Below are 17,443 nucleotides of genomic sequence, written 5' to 3'. Positions count from 1 at the left end.
CATGCAATTGCCATTTTCAGCCTCCTGCTGTCTTCCCCATTGCCTTTGCTTGTTGAAAGCTAGCGGTGGGAGCTGCAAATAATGGCTATGTGACCACAGGATGCTGCAACCATTGTAACTGCAAGCCAGTTGCCAAGTGCTTGAATCAGGATTACAAGACCATGGGGGTCTTGAGCACTGTTATAACTTTGAACGGTTGCTAAATAAATGGCCATTAACCGGGGATTCCCTGCATAATGACAGTTCTAAATGTGAAATGCATGTGGCAATAGAAACAAAACCATGATTAAGCATATTTCAGAGAGATACTTCTCTTTTAATTAAAAATGAAGTCACGGTGACAGATCAGGATTGCACTGCTGATTAGGACTGAGGCCCTCTGTGAATTTCATGCCAAAATCCCCTTCCCTCAGCTGCGATTTGCTACTTTTTAAAAAGTGTAATATTTTAGCAAGTCACACATAAGTTGCATTATCAACCTGATTTCTTAGCTTTTCCGTTACACAGAAAAATACTGACTAGATGCAGCTCAGCTGGATTTTCATTTCCAGATCACTGTCAGTGCTGAGGAAGGAAGAAAAGAAGGAAGGAAGGAAGGAGGGAGGGAGGGAGGGAGGGAGGGAGGGAGGGAGGGAGGGAGATACAAGGCTGCAAAGGTCTTGCTACATGTCACAAAAAAAAGCAGGAGAGGAAACAGTCCAGTGTGCTTATCTTTCACTTCACTGCTGTGGAGCAATGACAATCCTAAAATAAATAGGAAGATTATAGTGCAAACATGGTCACCTTAATAAATAGATCATGCATAATGCAAATTCCTCAAGTAAATTAGGACAGGGATTGTCAGTAAGAAAGTAATAATACAGAAATAACATGCTTGGAGAGAGACATTATATATGACTCCTGCCCATTTAACCTTTTTCACTTCTAACTCTTCAAACAAGTTCATAATTCATGATTCTACTTCAAAAGAACCGACATTCTGAACACTTTAGTATTTAAAAACTCTGCAAAGGAGGCCAATTATCTGACCTAGAATTCATCATGTTTTCTCCTAAATGGCCATTTGGAGTGTTGTGACACATGATCAGCTGCCAACAGAACCAGACGGACAAATTCTTCCACATCGAAGGCGTAATTTGTAAATTTTGGATGTTTTCCTAATGTCGGGTGATGCCCCTGAAGAAATAGGAGTTAACATTATTTTAAGGAAGCACTGAGGTAAAACAAGCATATTGAGTAATTATTATAATTCATAATAGCTGATTTATTGATCACCCCAAAACTACCGTATCCATTAGAAACCCCTCACAGCAATGCTATTGACAGCCTAAACGAATGGCCAATTAATTTCATTACTCTTCCTCCCCCAGCTATTAATATAAAATGACTCCTTAATCAGAGCAGAGAATTTAATTTGGGCTGTAGAACAGAATCATATTTCATGTAGAAGAACTGAGAAGGGTAATACAAAAACAATTAAGACCCAAGGAAATAAAGTCCTTTCCATCCATCCCACCCAACCTCCTAGTACCTCATCCTGAGGGAACACTTTATCCTTCTGCTGCCAGGTGATGTAATGGATTCCTCTCAGCCTTGCAAGGTCTAAGTAGCAACGTTCATCTTTACAATTGTACCTACAAAGGTGCAGAAATGGTGGGAATTGATCAAAGACAATTTCACCAGAAAACTAACCAGCTGTGTTTTTCTTTTTCCAGCTCTTTCCCTATAGAAAGGAGAAGCAAGTTATGGAAAGCCAAAGATCAAATACTTCATGTTTATCTTTGCCAGTGTGTAGGTCAGAGATGGTATCCAGCCAGTTTGGACCAATTCACTCGGTAGTGGAAATAAATCATGGGTGGGCCAACCCACCCGCCCCAGCTTTATGCTGTCCTATTTAGGCACGTTTTCAAGCCGCCCACGTGTGTGCAAGCCGGGGCGCGATCAAAGTGCATGCGCAGAAGGCCGAGTGCATGTGTGGACCTTTGCAAACCGCTAGGGAAAGTAAGTGAATACAACCCCTGGCGGAGTTGTATCACCTATGAAACGAGAGACTAAAGAGAACAGGAAACTGCAGCAGCCACACACAGTTTTAAAACACTGCATCTTCACGGGCAGCAAGAGTAATCCAATCGACAAACCTGGCCATGTTCTCGTGAGAGAGAAGTTAAAGAAAGAAGCAGCCACAAAGAGCAAGCATATCGTCTCTGTGGTTGATATCCACATGACTTGCCTCCGAGTGAAAGATTAGATGTGATTTTTAAGGTCTGTTTAAAAATGATCCAGGCAACAACTCGTTTTTCTGACAAACCACCCAGAAAAGGAGACTGGGTTTAGCCTGGAGGCTGCCTGCCGTCAACCTCAATCCAATAAAAGTCAGCAAACAGGGTTACCACATCGATTTGAAGAAGCATTTCTTGATTTTTACCAATTACCACCCAGATAATTTTGACAGCTCCTGTGACACAGGAAGGCGTGCCATCCTTCACTGTCACGCATATATTAAAAAACACAAATGTGGAGCTTTCTCTGCAGCAGGAAATCCATCTTCGTGTAATGCATGCCCACACCCTCATGCAAAGATATTAAAAATACAAGCATAACTGCCGAGGAAAGACTTACAGTTCAAAGATGACAGCCCAATCTGGCAAAAAGAGAAGATGAGTAAGGCCTGCTCCATGCATTCCAATGAAGATATCAGAATTGTGGGTTATCTTCAGCTGCTCCTTAAATTCGAGCTCCCTATATAAACCAGCATAAGAAAGGCTATATACACGTATGCACACACAAACACAAAAAACCCAACATATACCTACACACACACAGAAATACAAATCCACAAGTTTGTACATGCCAGAAAAAGCACAAGAGATCACCATTTGAACATAGCTCAAGGCTATGAAAAAAGTCCTCCAAGAATGAGATGCATAAGAAACACATTAAAATAAAAATGTCCTTGAGCTACATCATCTTGTATATTTCTAAACTGCCTCACAGCTACATTTCCCTAGGTAGTTTGCAAATCTATTTAAATGTAGAATATAAATCAAAGAGACACAAAATGACCAAACGACAGCATGATAGTGATTAAAACCACTAGCAATAATAGCAAATGAAAATGCAGCTGACAAAAATCAAAGTAGAGCCAACGGCAAAACAGAAACAGGATTTCCTAAAGTGCCTGAAATAATAACATCTTTCAAAATGTTCATTTTTCACATTATTTCTGGGGAAACAATTGCACCGATCGGTACCAGCAATAAGAAGGCTCCTTCTCTAACAAAATGAAATTCAATGGTGAAAAAAGTAAGGTCCTACATTTAGGCAACAAAAATGAAATGCACAGGTACAGTATAGGTGGTACCTTGCTCAATAGTAGTAACTGTGAGAGGGATCTTAGAGTCCTAGTGGACAACCATTTAAATATGAGCCAGCAGTGTGCAGCAGCTGCCAAAAAAGCCAACACAGTTCTAGGCTGCATCAACAGAGGGATAGAATCAAGATCACGTGAAGTGTTAATACCACTTTATAATGCCTTGGTAAGGCCACACTTGGAATACTGCATTCAGTTCTGGTCGCCACGATGTAAAAAAGATGTGGAGACTCTAGAAAGAGTGCAGAGAAGAGCAACAAAGATGATTAGGGGACTGGAGACTAAAACATATGAAGAACGGTTGCTGGAATTGGGTATGTCTAGTTTGATTAAAAGAAGGACTAGGAGAGACGTATTAGCAGTGTTCCAATATCTCAGGGGCTGCCACAAAGAAGAGGGAGCCAAACTATTCTCCAAAGCACCTGAGAGCAGGACAAGAAGCAATGGATGGCAACTAATCAAGCAGTGAAGCAACTTAGAACTAAGGCAAAATTTCCTGACAGAACAATTAATCAGTGGAACAACTTGCCTTCAGAAGTTGTGAATGCTCCAACACTGGAAGTTTTTAAGAAGAGGTTGGACAACCATTTGTCTGAAATGAAATAGGGTTTCCTGCCTAAGCAGGGGGTTGGACGACCTCCAAGATCCCTTCCAATATTATTCTATTCTAAGGTATCTGGAGGAGGATCTATGATTAAGACTGGTCAGTCAATGGATTTATTTACCGCAGTATCTGACTGCCTAGAAGCACCTTATAAGACTGCCATGTAAAGATACAGTTAAAAATATATATATATTTCATTGTCTAGCACTATGCTTAGACAAGTACATCACTAAATTTAAATCAATGGACTGCTGTTTATGTCAGCATGTTTTTCAGAAGTATATTCTAAGAAGTAACAGAGAAACCCTGTTGTATATCATGGTGGTTGATTCATTAGAAAGTGTCCTACAATTTCAGCAATTCAAAGTAACTGGGCTGTACCCAATGGTAGCTTTGGAAAATCATTTTGGTTTGTTCAAAGGAAGACATGGAATGTTTGTTCTCAGCCCACTCCAATTGCTCCTCAGAGGTTGTGGGGAACCTTCTGAAATACAGACTCCTATTCAATAAGGAGGATCAATGATGATCTCATGCTAGCCACCGCTGCATATAAGAATAGTGCATGTAACATCTTTGCTGTACGAGCTACATTGGATGCAGGTGTGTTTCAGAGCCCAATTCAAGATGGTAGCTATGATTTTTAAAGCCCTACATGGTATGGGGCCAAGCTAGCTAAAAAACTATCTTCACCCCATCACATTGCCACCTGGATAGGGAGGGGAAATATGTTCTTTCAACCCTCTCAGTTAAAACAATTTTGACTGGGAAAAATGGAGAGTTTTATCATGTTTAAATGTTTAATATATCATAATATTAAGTTTAGGGAAATAATGTTAGTATGCATGAGAAAGATGTGGCAAATGAGGAACGATGTTGCACAGAGATGTTTGTACCCAGGCGACAAACTGCGTAAGGAAAAATGGAATGTTTATTTTTGTAATTGAAAATAAAAGTTCTATATATATAAAAAAAAGAATTTTGACTGGCAGAGTCTGGGAAAGAGCCTTTTTTTCCCACTGCCACTGCTCTTTGGAACATTCTCCCCTTCCTCAGTAAAGCAAGGCGAGCCCCCACTCTCCTGGCCTTTCATAAATATTTAAAGATTGCTCTGCCTTATCACTTGGGACTCACTAAGACGAACACGCAGCAATGGGACTGCTTAGCACACACCCCGCCCTGCTTTTTAATTAACTCTTAAGTAAAAACTTTAACTCACCTTGCCTATTTTAGGTTTTATTTTAGTTTTTATGTTTTGAACATTTTACTTCTACGCTGCCCGGAGTCACCCTGTGAGGGAGATGGGCAGTTCCTAAGATGGATGGATGATAGTGTCAGGCCTGCAGCCAGCTTTTCTTTTGGGTCTTTGGCCTGCCACACTTTCTATTATTCTGCTATGCATTTTCTATTGTGGGAAAATGGGAGGGGGGGATTGTCAGGAGTCACATGCTATGTAGTCACAACAAAATTCCTTCTAGAAAGCCAAGGTCATCCTTTGTCTCTGCACCTCTGCACCTGACCGGAATTGGATGGGTGGAACTGCCAGCATGGCTGTGGGAGATTGGACCATGTGATGGACTTGTGGGTGTGGGGGAAAGATCTTGAACTTTCAACTGGGTGGGGAAAACCAGGAAACTTTCAGATTCAGGTTTTCCCAGATGTGCCAACATGGCTGTCTTAATAAATTGGAACTTTGAGCAATATTTTGCCTTGGACTCTGATTTACTTTTGGATGCTATTTGGAACCCTGACGATAGATAGATAGATAGATAGATAGATAGATAGATAGATAGATAGATAGATAGATAGATAGATAGATAGATAGATAGATAGATAGATAGATGATAGATAGATAGATAGATAGATAGATAGATAGATAGATAGATAGATAGGATAGATAAGACAGACAGACAGACAGACAGACAGACAGACAGACAGACAGATAGACAGACAGACAGATAGAGACAGGACAGGACAGGACAGACTCCATCTCTGTAGATATTGATATATCATATACTGATTTGGTATAAAGAACTGCAGGCCAGCTCTACTTCTCCTTTCAGATATACTTACTTGTACTTGTAATTCACTATTTGGACATCAAATAATGGCAGTGTTTTCAAAGCATTGGCAAGCTGAAGAGGGAGAGGAAAAAACAAAAATGTTCAAAGCAGTATTAAAGTTACCTTCTATGTGGCAACCATAAAGCAAAGAGATTTAACAGAAGCAAAAAAAAAATGAACAAACCTCATTCTGGTTTAATATCTTTCTATACTCTGTAGTCCGGGCAAGTATTGTAACTCTGATTTTCCCATCCTATTAAAAAAACAAAAACATACAAATTCAGCAAAAACATTTCATTAATCAATTCATTGCACCAAAACAAAGAAAACACCAGTAGAGTGACAACAGAAAAAAATTACTGGCCTTAACAGCAACAATTAGTAGGGCGATTAACCTGTCTTTTTCTTTTAATTACCTCATTTATATAGCATGCAAGAAGACTGCAAACACTTCAGGTGAAACTTTAGTAGGAGTATTTGCCACAAACAGCTAAGCCACTCAAGAGACTTTCAGCTACCTCTATGCCAACTCTGAATGTCCCTGAAGAGCCATAGGCTTTTAAATACTTTATATTTATTGAATATAAAATGGACAACATCATTGAGTACTATTACTGAATCTGAACAGGGCTACTTAATGCACATGTTAGTAATGGAGGAAAAGAATAAGATTAGCCCTCCAAATAAACTTATTTTCCTTCCCCCACTTAAAAATAATAATTCAGTCCTCAACGATAAATTGTAAAAAAAAAAAAGAAATACAAAGGTTTAACGGCATGAAATCTATTAAGACCAGCAGGAAACATGTAGCAAATGGATGTGGAAAGCTGGAAAATGTGAGTCCTTTGTGATAAATATGCTTTATATTCTATGGTTAATACTTTAAGGAACGGAACTGATTTTTCTTCCGGTAAAAACTGACAAAAATAACAGCCGTTAACTGAAAAATCAGCAAAATTACTGAATAGGCAACAAACAGCGATCAAGGATTTATCAGGTGGCTTTTAGAAGAACAGACTTCCTAGTAGACGAAAAGGAAACTCTTGAGTAGTGAAAATTATTCTGAGGCAACTGGATATATCAGAACTACTGGACTTTGCTGTCCAAGGTCCTATCCTAATTATCGTTATGTATTTTTATTTGTTTGTTCTTTTTATGTTCTCGTTCCTCTGTATCTCCATTAAGCATGCATTTGGCCAGCATCCGGTTGAGTCCTGCAAGAATAACTGTTGAAGATGACCAGGCTGAGCCCGAGGGATCAAGTGCAACATCAGTCTTGAGTCCCTCTGCGCCCACAAGAGATCTAACTCCAGCCCACTTTGAATTCCATTGGCTCTTATCTACTGCCAATTCACTTGGACCATTAGACGTTCAGATTCTCGTAAAGAATGTCAGCATGCAAGAAACCTGTATTCATTTGAACTGCTTCAGTTTCTGATTTCCTGCACTTGACAAAACACTCACAATCTTGTGGATAACTTGAACAGAGAGGAAATGATTGGCTCAAAGCTAGTAAACTAGTTACGTAGCTAGGAGGTAGGGGAGGTGGGGTTAACTTGTGATATCTTCTGCCCTAATCCAATTTTTCTGGCAATAGCTATGTTTTCAAATACAGAATTCTCTATAGTGTCTTCCCAAGTAAAAATAGGAATACTCAAACTACAAATACACCAATAAAGGATGAGGACACCGTTTCTTAAAACTTTTTTTTCTCAGGATTCCTTCCTATTTTTAAAAAATTATGGAGGACCCCAAAAGAGATTTCCCTTATGTGGCTTATATTTACTATATTGAAAATTTAAATGGACACATTCATAGATTAGTTATTTACTGACTCATGTAAAAATAGCAATGTTAAACCCATTAGGTACTAACCTGTTTTCCATTAAAAATCCTAATATTTTTTTAAAATAAAAGTAACAATGGGAAGAGTGACCTTGTTTTTGCAAATATCGTTCAAAATCTTGCAAATAATTTTGATTTCATAGCTTTGAATATCCTGCAGTTGAATAGACTAGACTAGACTAGACTTCTTTATTGGCTGCAAATTAATCAGCATGAGGATCCAGATTGTTGGGGGGCAATATGCTGACTCTGTAAACCACTTAGAGAGGACTATAAAGCACTGTTAAGCGGTACATGAGTCTAAGTGCTATTGGTATTTACTTCTAGTTTCTGGCAAAAACCACCAACTAGGGACAATGGATTAACTTAATGAGTGCAGCATTTGCTTAATGACAAAGTTCACATTACCACCATCATGTTCATTTAATGACCACTAAAGAAAAGTTTGTAAAATTGATCAGTCACATCACAGGTGTCAAACTCGCGGCACAGGTGTCAAACGGAGCAGGGGTGGGCATGGCCTGCGAGTGATGCATCGGGCCCATGGCCTGCCAGTTTGACATCCCTGAGTCACATGGTTAACCACTTAATAACCAGGGTGATTTAGGACTGTAATCCCGGATGAAATAATGGTCATATGTCAAGGATTACTATTGCAAGCGAATTAGTACCTTAGGCCCATCTTGGGTGATATTTAATCTGTGCAAAACGTGTTGGGAAAAGGCTCGGAATAATCCTGTCCCGTGACAGCCGGAGATCTGCAATTAGACCAGACACAGGAATAAAATGTAAACATTTATGCTTTAATTTTCTACCATATATAGAGTGGGGGGGGGGGATAAAAATCATCAAGTTTATTCAGACTCAAGTATTCAGCTTGTTTTGTTTTGTTTTAAAGTGCGGTAATCTCACCAGATTTACTCACCAATGGTGTATTATAAAACAAGCCAAACCTCATTCGAGGCAATAGGGTAAAAACTGCTTCTTTGAAGCAGACCTGGAAAAAAAAGATTAACAATTTACAAGGATTTTCCTTAATATATAAGGAGAGAGGCAAATAAAGAGTTCAGCGAAGAACAAAGATGATTAGGGGACTGGAGACTAAAACATATGAAGAACGGTTGAAGGAATTGGGTATGTCTAATATAATGAAAAGAAGGACTAGGGGTGACGTGGTATCAGTATTCCAATGGCTCAGGGGCTGCCACAAAGAAGAGGGAGTCAAGCTACTCTCCAAAGCACCTGAAGGTAGAAGCAATGGATGGAAACTAATCAAGGAGAGAAGCAACCTAGAACTAAGGAGAAATTCCCTGACAGTGTTAGTGGAATGACTTGTCTCCAGAAATTGTGGGTGCTCCAACACTGGAGTTCTTTAAAAAAAAAAAGACTTGACAAATATTTGTCTGAAATGGTCTAGAAGACCTCCAAGGTGCCTTCCAACTCTGTTATTCTGTTATGAAGCAGGATCTATTAACAGTGCACTGGAAAGTAGTTCAGAATATTTTTGATAACTTTGTTGTACTTTGCCCAGAGTCACTTATTTTGTGAGATGGGTGATTTTTCTTGTGATATATGATAATTATAAACTCTCATAACATAAAATATTTTCAAGAAGTATTGTAATGGTAGTTTAATGGTAGAAGTTATGGCATGATTATGAGAGGTAACTGGCATCATGTTACCATTCCAGACATGCACTTCCATTTACTAATTTCTACTACCATGGACAACAAAAGTTTGAATTATTTGTTATTTATTTATTATTAGACTTCCATGTCACCCATCTCGCCAAGGTGACTCTAGGCAATTATAGGAGGCTTTTGATATTGGCTTTTGATATTTCCTGCAAATCGTAGCAAATATACTGTGGTTTATGTTTATATCCCCCGAGTGTAATTTTATATATATAAAAAGGCAACATTAAAAATAAAAATATGGTTTTCTGCCTGCATGGTCTTCTGTGATGAGCCGAAGGACAGAAAGAGGGAGTAGTGACCTTCCTCCCATATTTAGGCATACCAGGGGTTGTATCACAAATACATACCTATTTCCCTGGCTCTACTGATAAGGAGGCGAGGCTTAGTGGCTAAGACTCCTGCCTAAGATATAATACAGCCCGGGGTCAAATCCCAGTAAGGGTATGGCTAGCTGATGAGAGCTAATTAGCTCGAAATAGATCTATACTAGTCTCCCTTTATTTATTTATCAGTACAAATACAACATACATACATACATACATACATACATACATACATACATACATACATATATATATATATATATATGTTACTGTGAAAGTCCGAAATCTGTTGAATGTCGACATTCACCAGTGAATGTCGACATTCATATAGTCCCTTGGTGTATGTCCTTATCCTCTCGACACCCTTACCCTAATACCCTTACCCTAATACCTCGGCTCCTCGCTTCCTTTTAAGCGTCTTCTATTCGCGGACTTCTTTTTTTAAAAAACCTGCGATCCTGCGCGGTTAGAACGAGTAGTTTCCAGGACCGCGAATTGAAAAGCAAAAGTAAAGCGTTACACTGACTCGTTATATATGTCACCGTGAAAGACCGAAATTGGTATGTGTCGACATTCACCGGTGAATGTCGACATTCACCAACATTCACCGGTGAATGTCGACATTCACCAATTTCGGTCTTTCACGGTGACATATATATATGTGTGTTTAGAATCATCAGATGATGATCATGGTAATCCAATAAGCTTTTCAAGTTTCATAAGTTATGTTTTGTGAAACTGGGAGGGACTATTATAGTTTCCTTTTCTTTCCTTTCCTTTTCTTTTCTTTTCTTTCCTTTTCCCTTTCCTTTTCCCTTTCCCTTTCCGTCTTTTGGAATTTATTCCTAGCTTACATTATACTATAATGTAGCTCCCTGATGCATTCATATCCAAGTAAGATGACTTCCTGGTTTATGCAGCTGGGTCAACTACAAAAAGGCTAATTCTTATATTTACTTTAACTATTACAACTCCAGCAATTAAAGGACCAGATGAAATTACAAAACATTAAACATAAATACCACAAAACAAATTATTCAGTATGTTTAAAATAAAACAGCACAATTTTGAAATGATACAATATTCCATACCCTTTTTGAATCATACGATTTCAAATGTATTATTTCATAGTCTGTAAATGCCTTCCATGTTTCACTGAACAAATCTCCATATCCGTATGTACTCTGAAAAGCAAACACAAATGCCAATAAATTTCCCTTAATATAGTCCAAATTAATATGTGTCCGTTTCAAACAATAAGATTAGAAAGAATTTCTAAAAGAATTCAGCGTAAAAGAGATAAAATATTAATAGAGAGATATGGTAAAAATAAATATAAATTTTAGTAGTCTCCAACGATTAAAAAAGAAAAATACAACTAAAGATATATGAAGAAAAATATGACATTGGTGCAGACTGTATGATTTGATAACTGAACATTTTCTGTTCTGCATTTCCCATGCTCTTTTTCTTATTTAATAGCCAAAATAATTGTGTACAATAAATATATTCTTTAAAAAGTTCACATAATTTCATATTTAGCCACATTAACCTAAGGGTTTTTCTAATTTTCCACATATGTTTGCAATTATATTTTAATAAATATGAAGGTTTTTTACAGACTGGAAATATATTGAAGGTCTGCTCATCAACACAACCAATGCCAACTAAAGATCAGAGCTCAATACAACTGGAAGATACTAAACTGACCTAACAACTATCTTACCATCATATCCCTGAACTGATGTATTACCAAAGGCCCTTTATAAATAATGAGTTAGTAATTTATATTTGTTCAGAAACATGCTAAAAGCATGCTTTTAAATATAAAATTGCATTTCTGTTTCATTTCACTTACATAGAACTTTTAACGTTTTATTAAAAAGCTAAAACTTTTGAAACATTTGAGTTAAAAAAAATGTATACGAAGATTCTCAGTCATCCAGGTCATAGTTGTCCCAAAGGTGCTTTTTCACGAGGAAACTGGACTTCCTTGGATGAGAAGCGAAACATCTTCAAAGAAAAACAAGAAAGTCCAGTTGTCTCCTGGAAAAAAAGCACCTTTGGGACATTTGAGTAGAAAGTTGTATATGGTAAAATGTACTTAATAAAAAGTAAGTTCAGTTTTACTAAATTAAAATTTTTTTTAATAAGGGTTGTAAACCTGCAACAGCCAAATCAATGCCCGCTACATAAAGAGAATGCATAAACTTCTTCAGCTTTATACAGTGAGATGAAACAGTACACGAGTGCCATCATCTGGCAATACTGGGAATTAAGCATACTATAACAAATTTTTAGCTTAGGACAAATTCACATTACAGCACTAGATGTATTAAAAATACACACAGAATGCTTTTTTCCAAATAGGAAACAGTCGAATGAGAAATCCAGCTGAAGAACTACATGTTAGACAGGCAGGTGATCCTCAATTTACAACCAGTCACTTAGTGACTCTGCAAAATTATTATGGATTCCCCAAAAGCTACTTATAACCCATTTTCAAAGTTATGACAGGCGCACACATAACTCCATGGTCACCTAATCACATTTTGGGTGCTTGGTAACCAATTCAACTTTTTGGCTATTTGCAGCACCATGCAATCGCATGACTGCAACTGGCAATGGGTGTTTTTTTGTTTTTTTTTGCTTCTTACTGGAATTTATTTCTGGTTTCTAGCAAAAAATAAATAAAACACCTATTGGGAAAAATTGGTTTATTTAACCGTAGCGTTTGCTTTAATAACCACCACAAAAATTGTCAAATGATGCCTCAATTTACAATCACGAGCGCTTTTAACCATAATTCTGGATGTGGAGTGATTTGTTGAAATACAGACTCATAGACCAAGGAAAAAAAGAAGTTAAGCATTAAAAATAAAATTACAAATACTTAATAAAAAAGCCAAATCTTATTCCTTGAGCAAAGCCTTAACCGAAATATACCTCATTTAACTATACTAACTGTTTAAGGTAGTTTATACCAGTCTACAGCTGACTAATTAACAATCCTCCCACTATAGCATAACTACAATTCAACCAAAACCTGGAACTATTTACATCGGACAAAAATAAGATCTCAAATAAAGTTACGCCCTAACCTAATCCTAACTATTCTTGTGCTCCTACTTACAGTATCCCACATTACAATGTTGATATCAGTGCTGAAGGTGTTGGTGACATGCTGAGTGATATAAAGATTCACAAAGTCACAAAAATGATGGTACATGTTGACCCCTAAAAGAAGGAAGAAGAATTAATCTTGTAGTAAACACAACCAGAACTACATAGGCAGTCATTGAAAACTAAGGCTTAGGATTGTATGCAAAAAACCTATGTTCCATAGGTGCACCTATGCTAAAATACAGGTACAAAATTACGAGTTACTTAATTAATTCATGAAGTTGCCATTAGAAACACATTTAAGAAGCTGAGCAAGGATGAGCTTTGAGACTAGCTCATTATTATTGCCAGCATATGGGCTTTAAATGAAATCCAGTCATAAGAAGCTACTAATTTGATCAGAGCAGTAATCTTGAAGGATTTTATATTCTTGATTTTAAAAAAAGGAATACCGCCTTCTTCAAAATGCTGCTTGCCTTGCATTGTTTTTATTTCCTAGTAAATCACAAACTTCTGGATAGTATTTTGATAGAGCGGAATGTGCAGAGAAGGGAATGTATGTGGATACATAGACACAGCCGATATTTTGTATTTTAACAAAAACCTTAATGAGTTCAGTAAAAAAACAATCAAGTTAAGATAGTTTGCTCATCTCACCTTATTTCACCGAACTCACAGCTATACAGATAGCCCTCAATTTACAGCCATTCATTTAGTGACTGTTTGAAGTTGCAATAGCACTGAAAAAAGTGACTTGTGACCATTTTCCCCACGTACGTGAAACGATCATTTCCTAATTCACACAAACAAATTATGTTTGGTCATGCGATCAAAATTTGAGCATCTTGCAACTGGCATTACATTTATGACTGTTCCACTGTCCTGGGGTCATGTAATCATAATTTCTAACCTTCCCAGGTGCTTCCAACAAGCAAAGTCAATGGGGGAAACCAGACTCACTCAACGACTGCTTGATGCACTTAGCAACTACAGTGATTTGCCAGTGTGGCAAAAGAAGGTTTGAAATGGGGCAGAATTTGCTTAACAACTGCAATGGAAATGTAATAGGCTTTGTTAGTTTGGGCTCATTGTGATATACAAGCCTCTCTGTTACTAATTCACATTATGTGTGAATCAGGTCATTAAGGCATGTTCATATCAATGTGAGCATAACTACAATAAGAGTTGACAGTTATATAGAAACAATACTTTAAAGCAGGGGTCTCCAACCTTGGCAACTTTAAGCCTGTCGGACTTTAACTTCCAGAGTTACACAGCCAGCATGTTAGCTGGGAAACTCCGGGACTTGACATCCACACACCAAGGTTAAGAAACACTAACTTTAGACATTAATCAGAGTATAGTTAGTCCTAGGCTTACAACCACAATTGAACCTGGAGCTTTAGTGAGTGAGTCATTGTGGTCATAACTTGAGTCACCACATGACCAGACTTGGCTACTACGTGAGTCACTGTGGTTGTTAGCCAAATAACATGGCCGTAGGTCTGAATGCAGCTTATCCAAAAGGCACTTCTTGCCAATAAATAGCAAAAGAAATCGCAAACATGTGATCACGGGATGCTGCAATTAATCATAAATGCAAGCAAGTTGACAAAATTATGAAACACAATATGACAGCAGAGTGGTACATCAGTCATAACTTCAAGGATAGGTCAAAAGTAACTTTTTTCAAGTCCATTGTAAATTTGAATGGTCATTATACAACCAGTTATAAGTCAAGGACTACCGGAAGCATACCTCCTAGCGTTTACAGAAATAGAGCCTCTCTTATCAGTATAGAGCCGTGATGGAGAAAATATGGCACATGTGCCGTAAGTGGCACGCAGAGCCATTTCTCTAGCAACGCAAGCTGTCGCCCATTGCTCTTCCGGGTTCCGGCGCACTGGGCAGCTTCACATGTGTGGGAGCGCCAGGTGGTTGCTCTTCTGGTTTCCGGCACATACATGCACACACTCCCGTTTAAGCACTTAACTTCCCAGCACACTCATGCACACTGGGCAGCTGCTCTTACAGTTTCCGGTGCACTCATGCACACTTATGAGCTAGTCTTCATGTGCACATGCGCACCGAAAACCAGAAGACCAGGTGGCCAGTGTGCATGTGTGTGCACTCCCGTTTCGGCACTTGGTGCCAAAAAGGTTCGCCAACGCTGGTATAGAGAAATGAAGTTACACTTTGGAATTGGAAAACATCAAAATACCTTGTACCTGCATCAAGCTTCATGAAATAAGTTGGCTTCTCAACAATGACATCACAGCTGCCGTCTTCCAATGGTCTGGAGCTCATCTCTGCGTACGTCTGGAGTTCAGCAAACCTGTAAAGTGTAGCGTGCAAACCAGAGTCTGCATTTCCTGCGTCAGATGAGGGGAGCACATCTTTCTCCTTCTGTCCTGGCCACTTTTTACAGAGGCACAATTGAGAGCATTTTAACAAACTGCATCACTGTTTGGTTTGGTGGCTGCAGTGCCTCAGAGAGAAAGTCCATACAGAGAGTGGTTAAGGACAGCCGAGAAGATTATAGGAACCTCACTTCCTGTTATTCAGGATACTGCTTATAAGCGCTATGTGCCAAGGGTGTCTAACTTGATTTCATTGAGGGCCGCATCAGGGTTGTGTTTGACCTAGGGGGGGGGGCATGGCCAGCTTGATGTCACTCGTGTCAGGGTTGCCTGTGGCAGACCAAACGTTCTGTCAGGTAAAACAAGCCCCTGAGCTCCATTTTAAGTCGTAATGGCTTCCTGCAGCCCTCAGCCAGTGAAAACAGACTCAGGGGTGCCGCACGCAGCCCTCCTGGGTCCCATTATCAACCACGACGTCCTCCTGCAGCCCTCTGCCAGTGGCCTGTACAGGTTCCATTTTTGCTGGCAGAGGCACCGCAGGCCAGTCCCTCTCTGTTTCCAGGGTGGCCCTGCGGGACAGATCTAAGCATTGCACGGCCCGGATCCGGCCCACAGGCCTTGAGTTTGACACCCTATTCTCTATTCTCTCCTAATTACCACCATTTAAATTAGGCTTCAAAAATGTATTCCAGGCTGATTTTTAAGCAATACACCACATACAGTTTCTCCTACTGTTGGTGAAGTTTTACCAAATTTGACAATTAAAATTATTTTTAATTGTAACTGAAGCCTCTTCTATAAGGCTTCAAAAGGTTAAGCTCTGCTTTGAATTCAGACGTGTACAACGTCTTTGATCTATAAATTAAGGGTTGGGAAAAGTAGAGACAGTATTCCCTCTATCCAACTTTCATAGATCCAGCTAATTGGAAGACTCATGTCAAATGTGTTTACCATGAATTTCAAGATATATCAGAAAAGACATAGTTATTAGTGACTGCAGCTACATAACAGATAGAATTTGAGACCAATTAGCAAGATCCACAGAACGGTCTAGCATGAGCAAGTTGCCAGGAGGAATTATCAGCTTTCAAAAAAAAAGTTGTAAGGGTGACTTACAACAGGGTAGCTCCAGGTCCCCTTCATTAAACATGATCATCTTGCAGGACTAAGGAAACTTGCTACTTTGTACAATGCCTGACCTCTGGAATAGCCTCCCTTATGAGATTCAGAGGACACCAACCTTCTTAGCCAGTGGTGGGATTCACATTTTTTTACTAACGGTTCTGTGGGCATACCTAGGTGGGCGTGGCAAGATGGGCATGGCTTGGTGGGCGTGGCAGGGGAAGGATACTGTAAAATGTCCAGGCTGTTTTTTGCTCGTTTTTGGCCCCCCCAGCCCCCAGGAGCACTCTACAAGCCTCCTATGCATGCCCTTTTTTTGACAAAAAACAGGCCCGTTTTCATGAAAAACGGGCCGTTTTGGGGAGGTCTGCAGAGTGCAAAAACTTTTTTTTTAATTTGCCTCTTCAAAATCTTGGTGCATCTTATACTCCGGTGCGTCTTATATTCCGAAAAATACGGTAGGTAAAATGAGAAGCTGATTGTTGGGGAAAATATGCCGACTCTATAAACCACTTTGAGTGTGCTGTAAGTCACTTTGAGTGTGCTGTAAAGCATTATGAAGCAATATATAAGACTAAGGGCTATTGCTATAGCTCAGTTTTGATTACTGGAACAGAAAAGGGGCATCCAAGATGTCCATTCTGCCAAGGTGTTGTGAAGAAATAAAATAACATACTTACAAGACTTACCAAGATTGCAAAGGACTCTTTTGTTGACCTTCAGCAAGGAAAGCTTTAGTATTCATATTGCAGTGGCCACCTATTTGACCTTTCTTGAAGAAATCTTCATTAAATCTAACCAAGGAAAGAAAGAAGGTGAGAACAAGATTTTAAAAAAATTAAAATTAAAAAAACACTCATTTTTTTAAATTTAGGCTTTAGAAAATGCTTTGCCTTAGGCTGAGCCATGAAAGCTTTGTTTTTTTTAAATGTGCTGGAA

General features: G+C 38.8%; 1 protein-coding gene across 6 annotated transcripts in view; it reads right to left on the bottom strand.

Moving 5' to 3' along the window:
* Positions 1–291: 291 nt before the first annotated feature.
* EOGT (EGF domain specific O-linked N-acetylglucosamine transferase) overlaps positions 292–17,443 on the bottom strand; it is a 38,490-nt gene continuing 21,338 nt past the window's right edge. For 4 of the 6 annotated variants that reach the window (XM_081934025.1, XM_081934026.1, XM_081934027.1 and 1 more), the window contains 11 exons: positions 17,194–17,298; positions 15,251–15,357; positions 13,033–13,136; positions 10,991–11,083; positions 8,805–8,876; positions 8,551–8,637; positions 6,219–6,287; positions 6,045–6,106; positions 2,620–2,739; positions 1,532–1,634; positions 292–1,176 (listed from right to left, as the gene is read on the bottom strand). In XM_081934025.1, coding sequence (XP_081790151.1) covers positions 1,030–1,176; positions 1,532–1,634; positions 2,620–2,739; positions 6,045–6,106; positions 6,219–6,287; positions 8,551–8,637; positions 8,805–8,876; positions 10,991–11,083; positions 13,033–13,136; positions 15,251–15,357; positions 17,194–17,298 — 1,069 coding nt within the window. In that variant the 3' untranslated portion in view covers positions 292–1,029. The remainder of the gene's footprint in view (positions 1,177–1,531; positions 1,635–2,619; positions 2,740–6,044; positions 6,107–6,218; positions 6,288–8,550; positions 8,638–8,804; positions 8,877–10,990; positions 11,084–13,032; positions 13,137–15,250; positions 15,358–17,193; positions 17,299–17,443) is intronic. The other 2 variants (XM_081934029.1, XM_081934030.1) reach the window with 2 other exon arrangements.

Source organism: Natrix helvetica, assembly GCF_964273705.1.
Source record: "Natrix helvetica genome assembly, chromosome: 1".
Lineage (NCBI taxonomy): Eukaryota > Metazoa > Chordata > Lepidosauria > Squamata > Natricidae > Natrix > Natrix helvetica.
The sequence above is the reverse complement of the archived record's forward strand: the minus strand, read 5'-3'. Positions and strand labels throughout refer to the sequence as shown.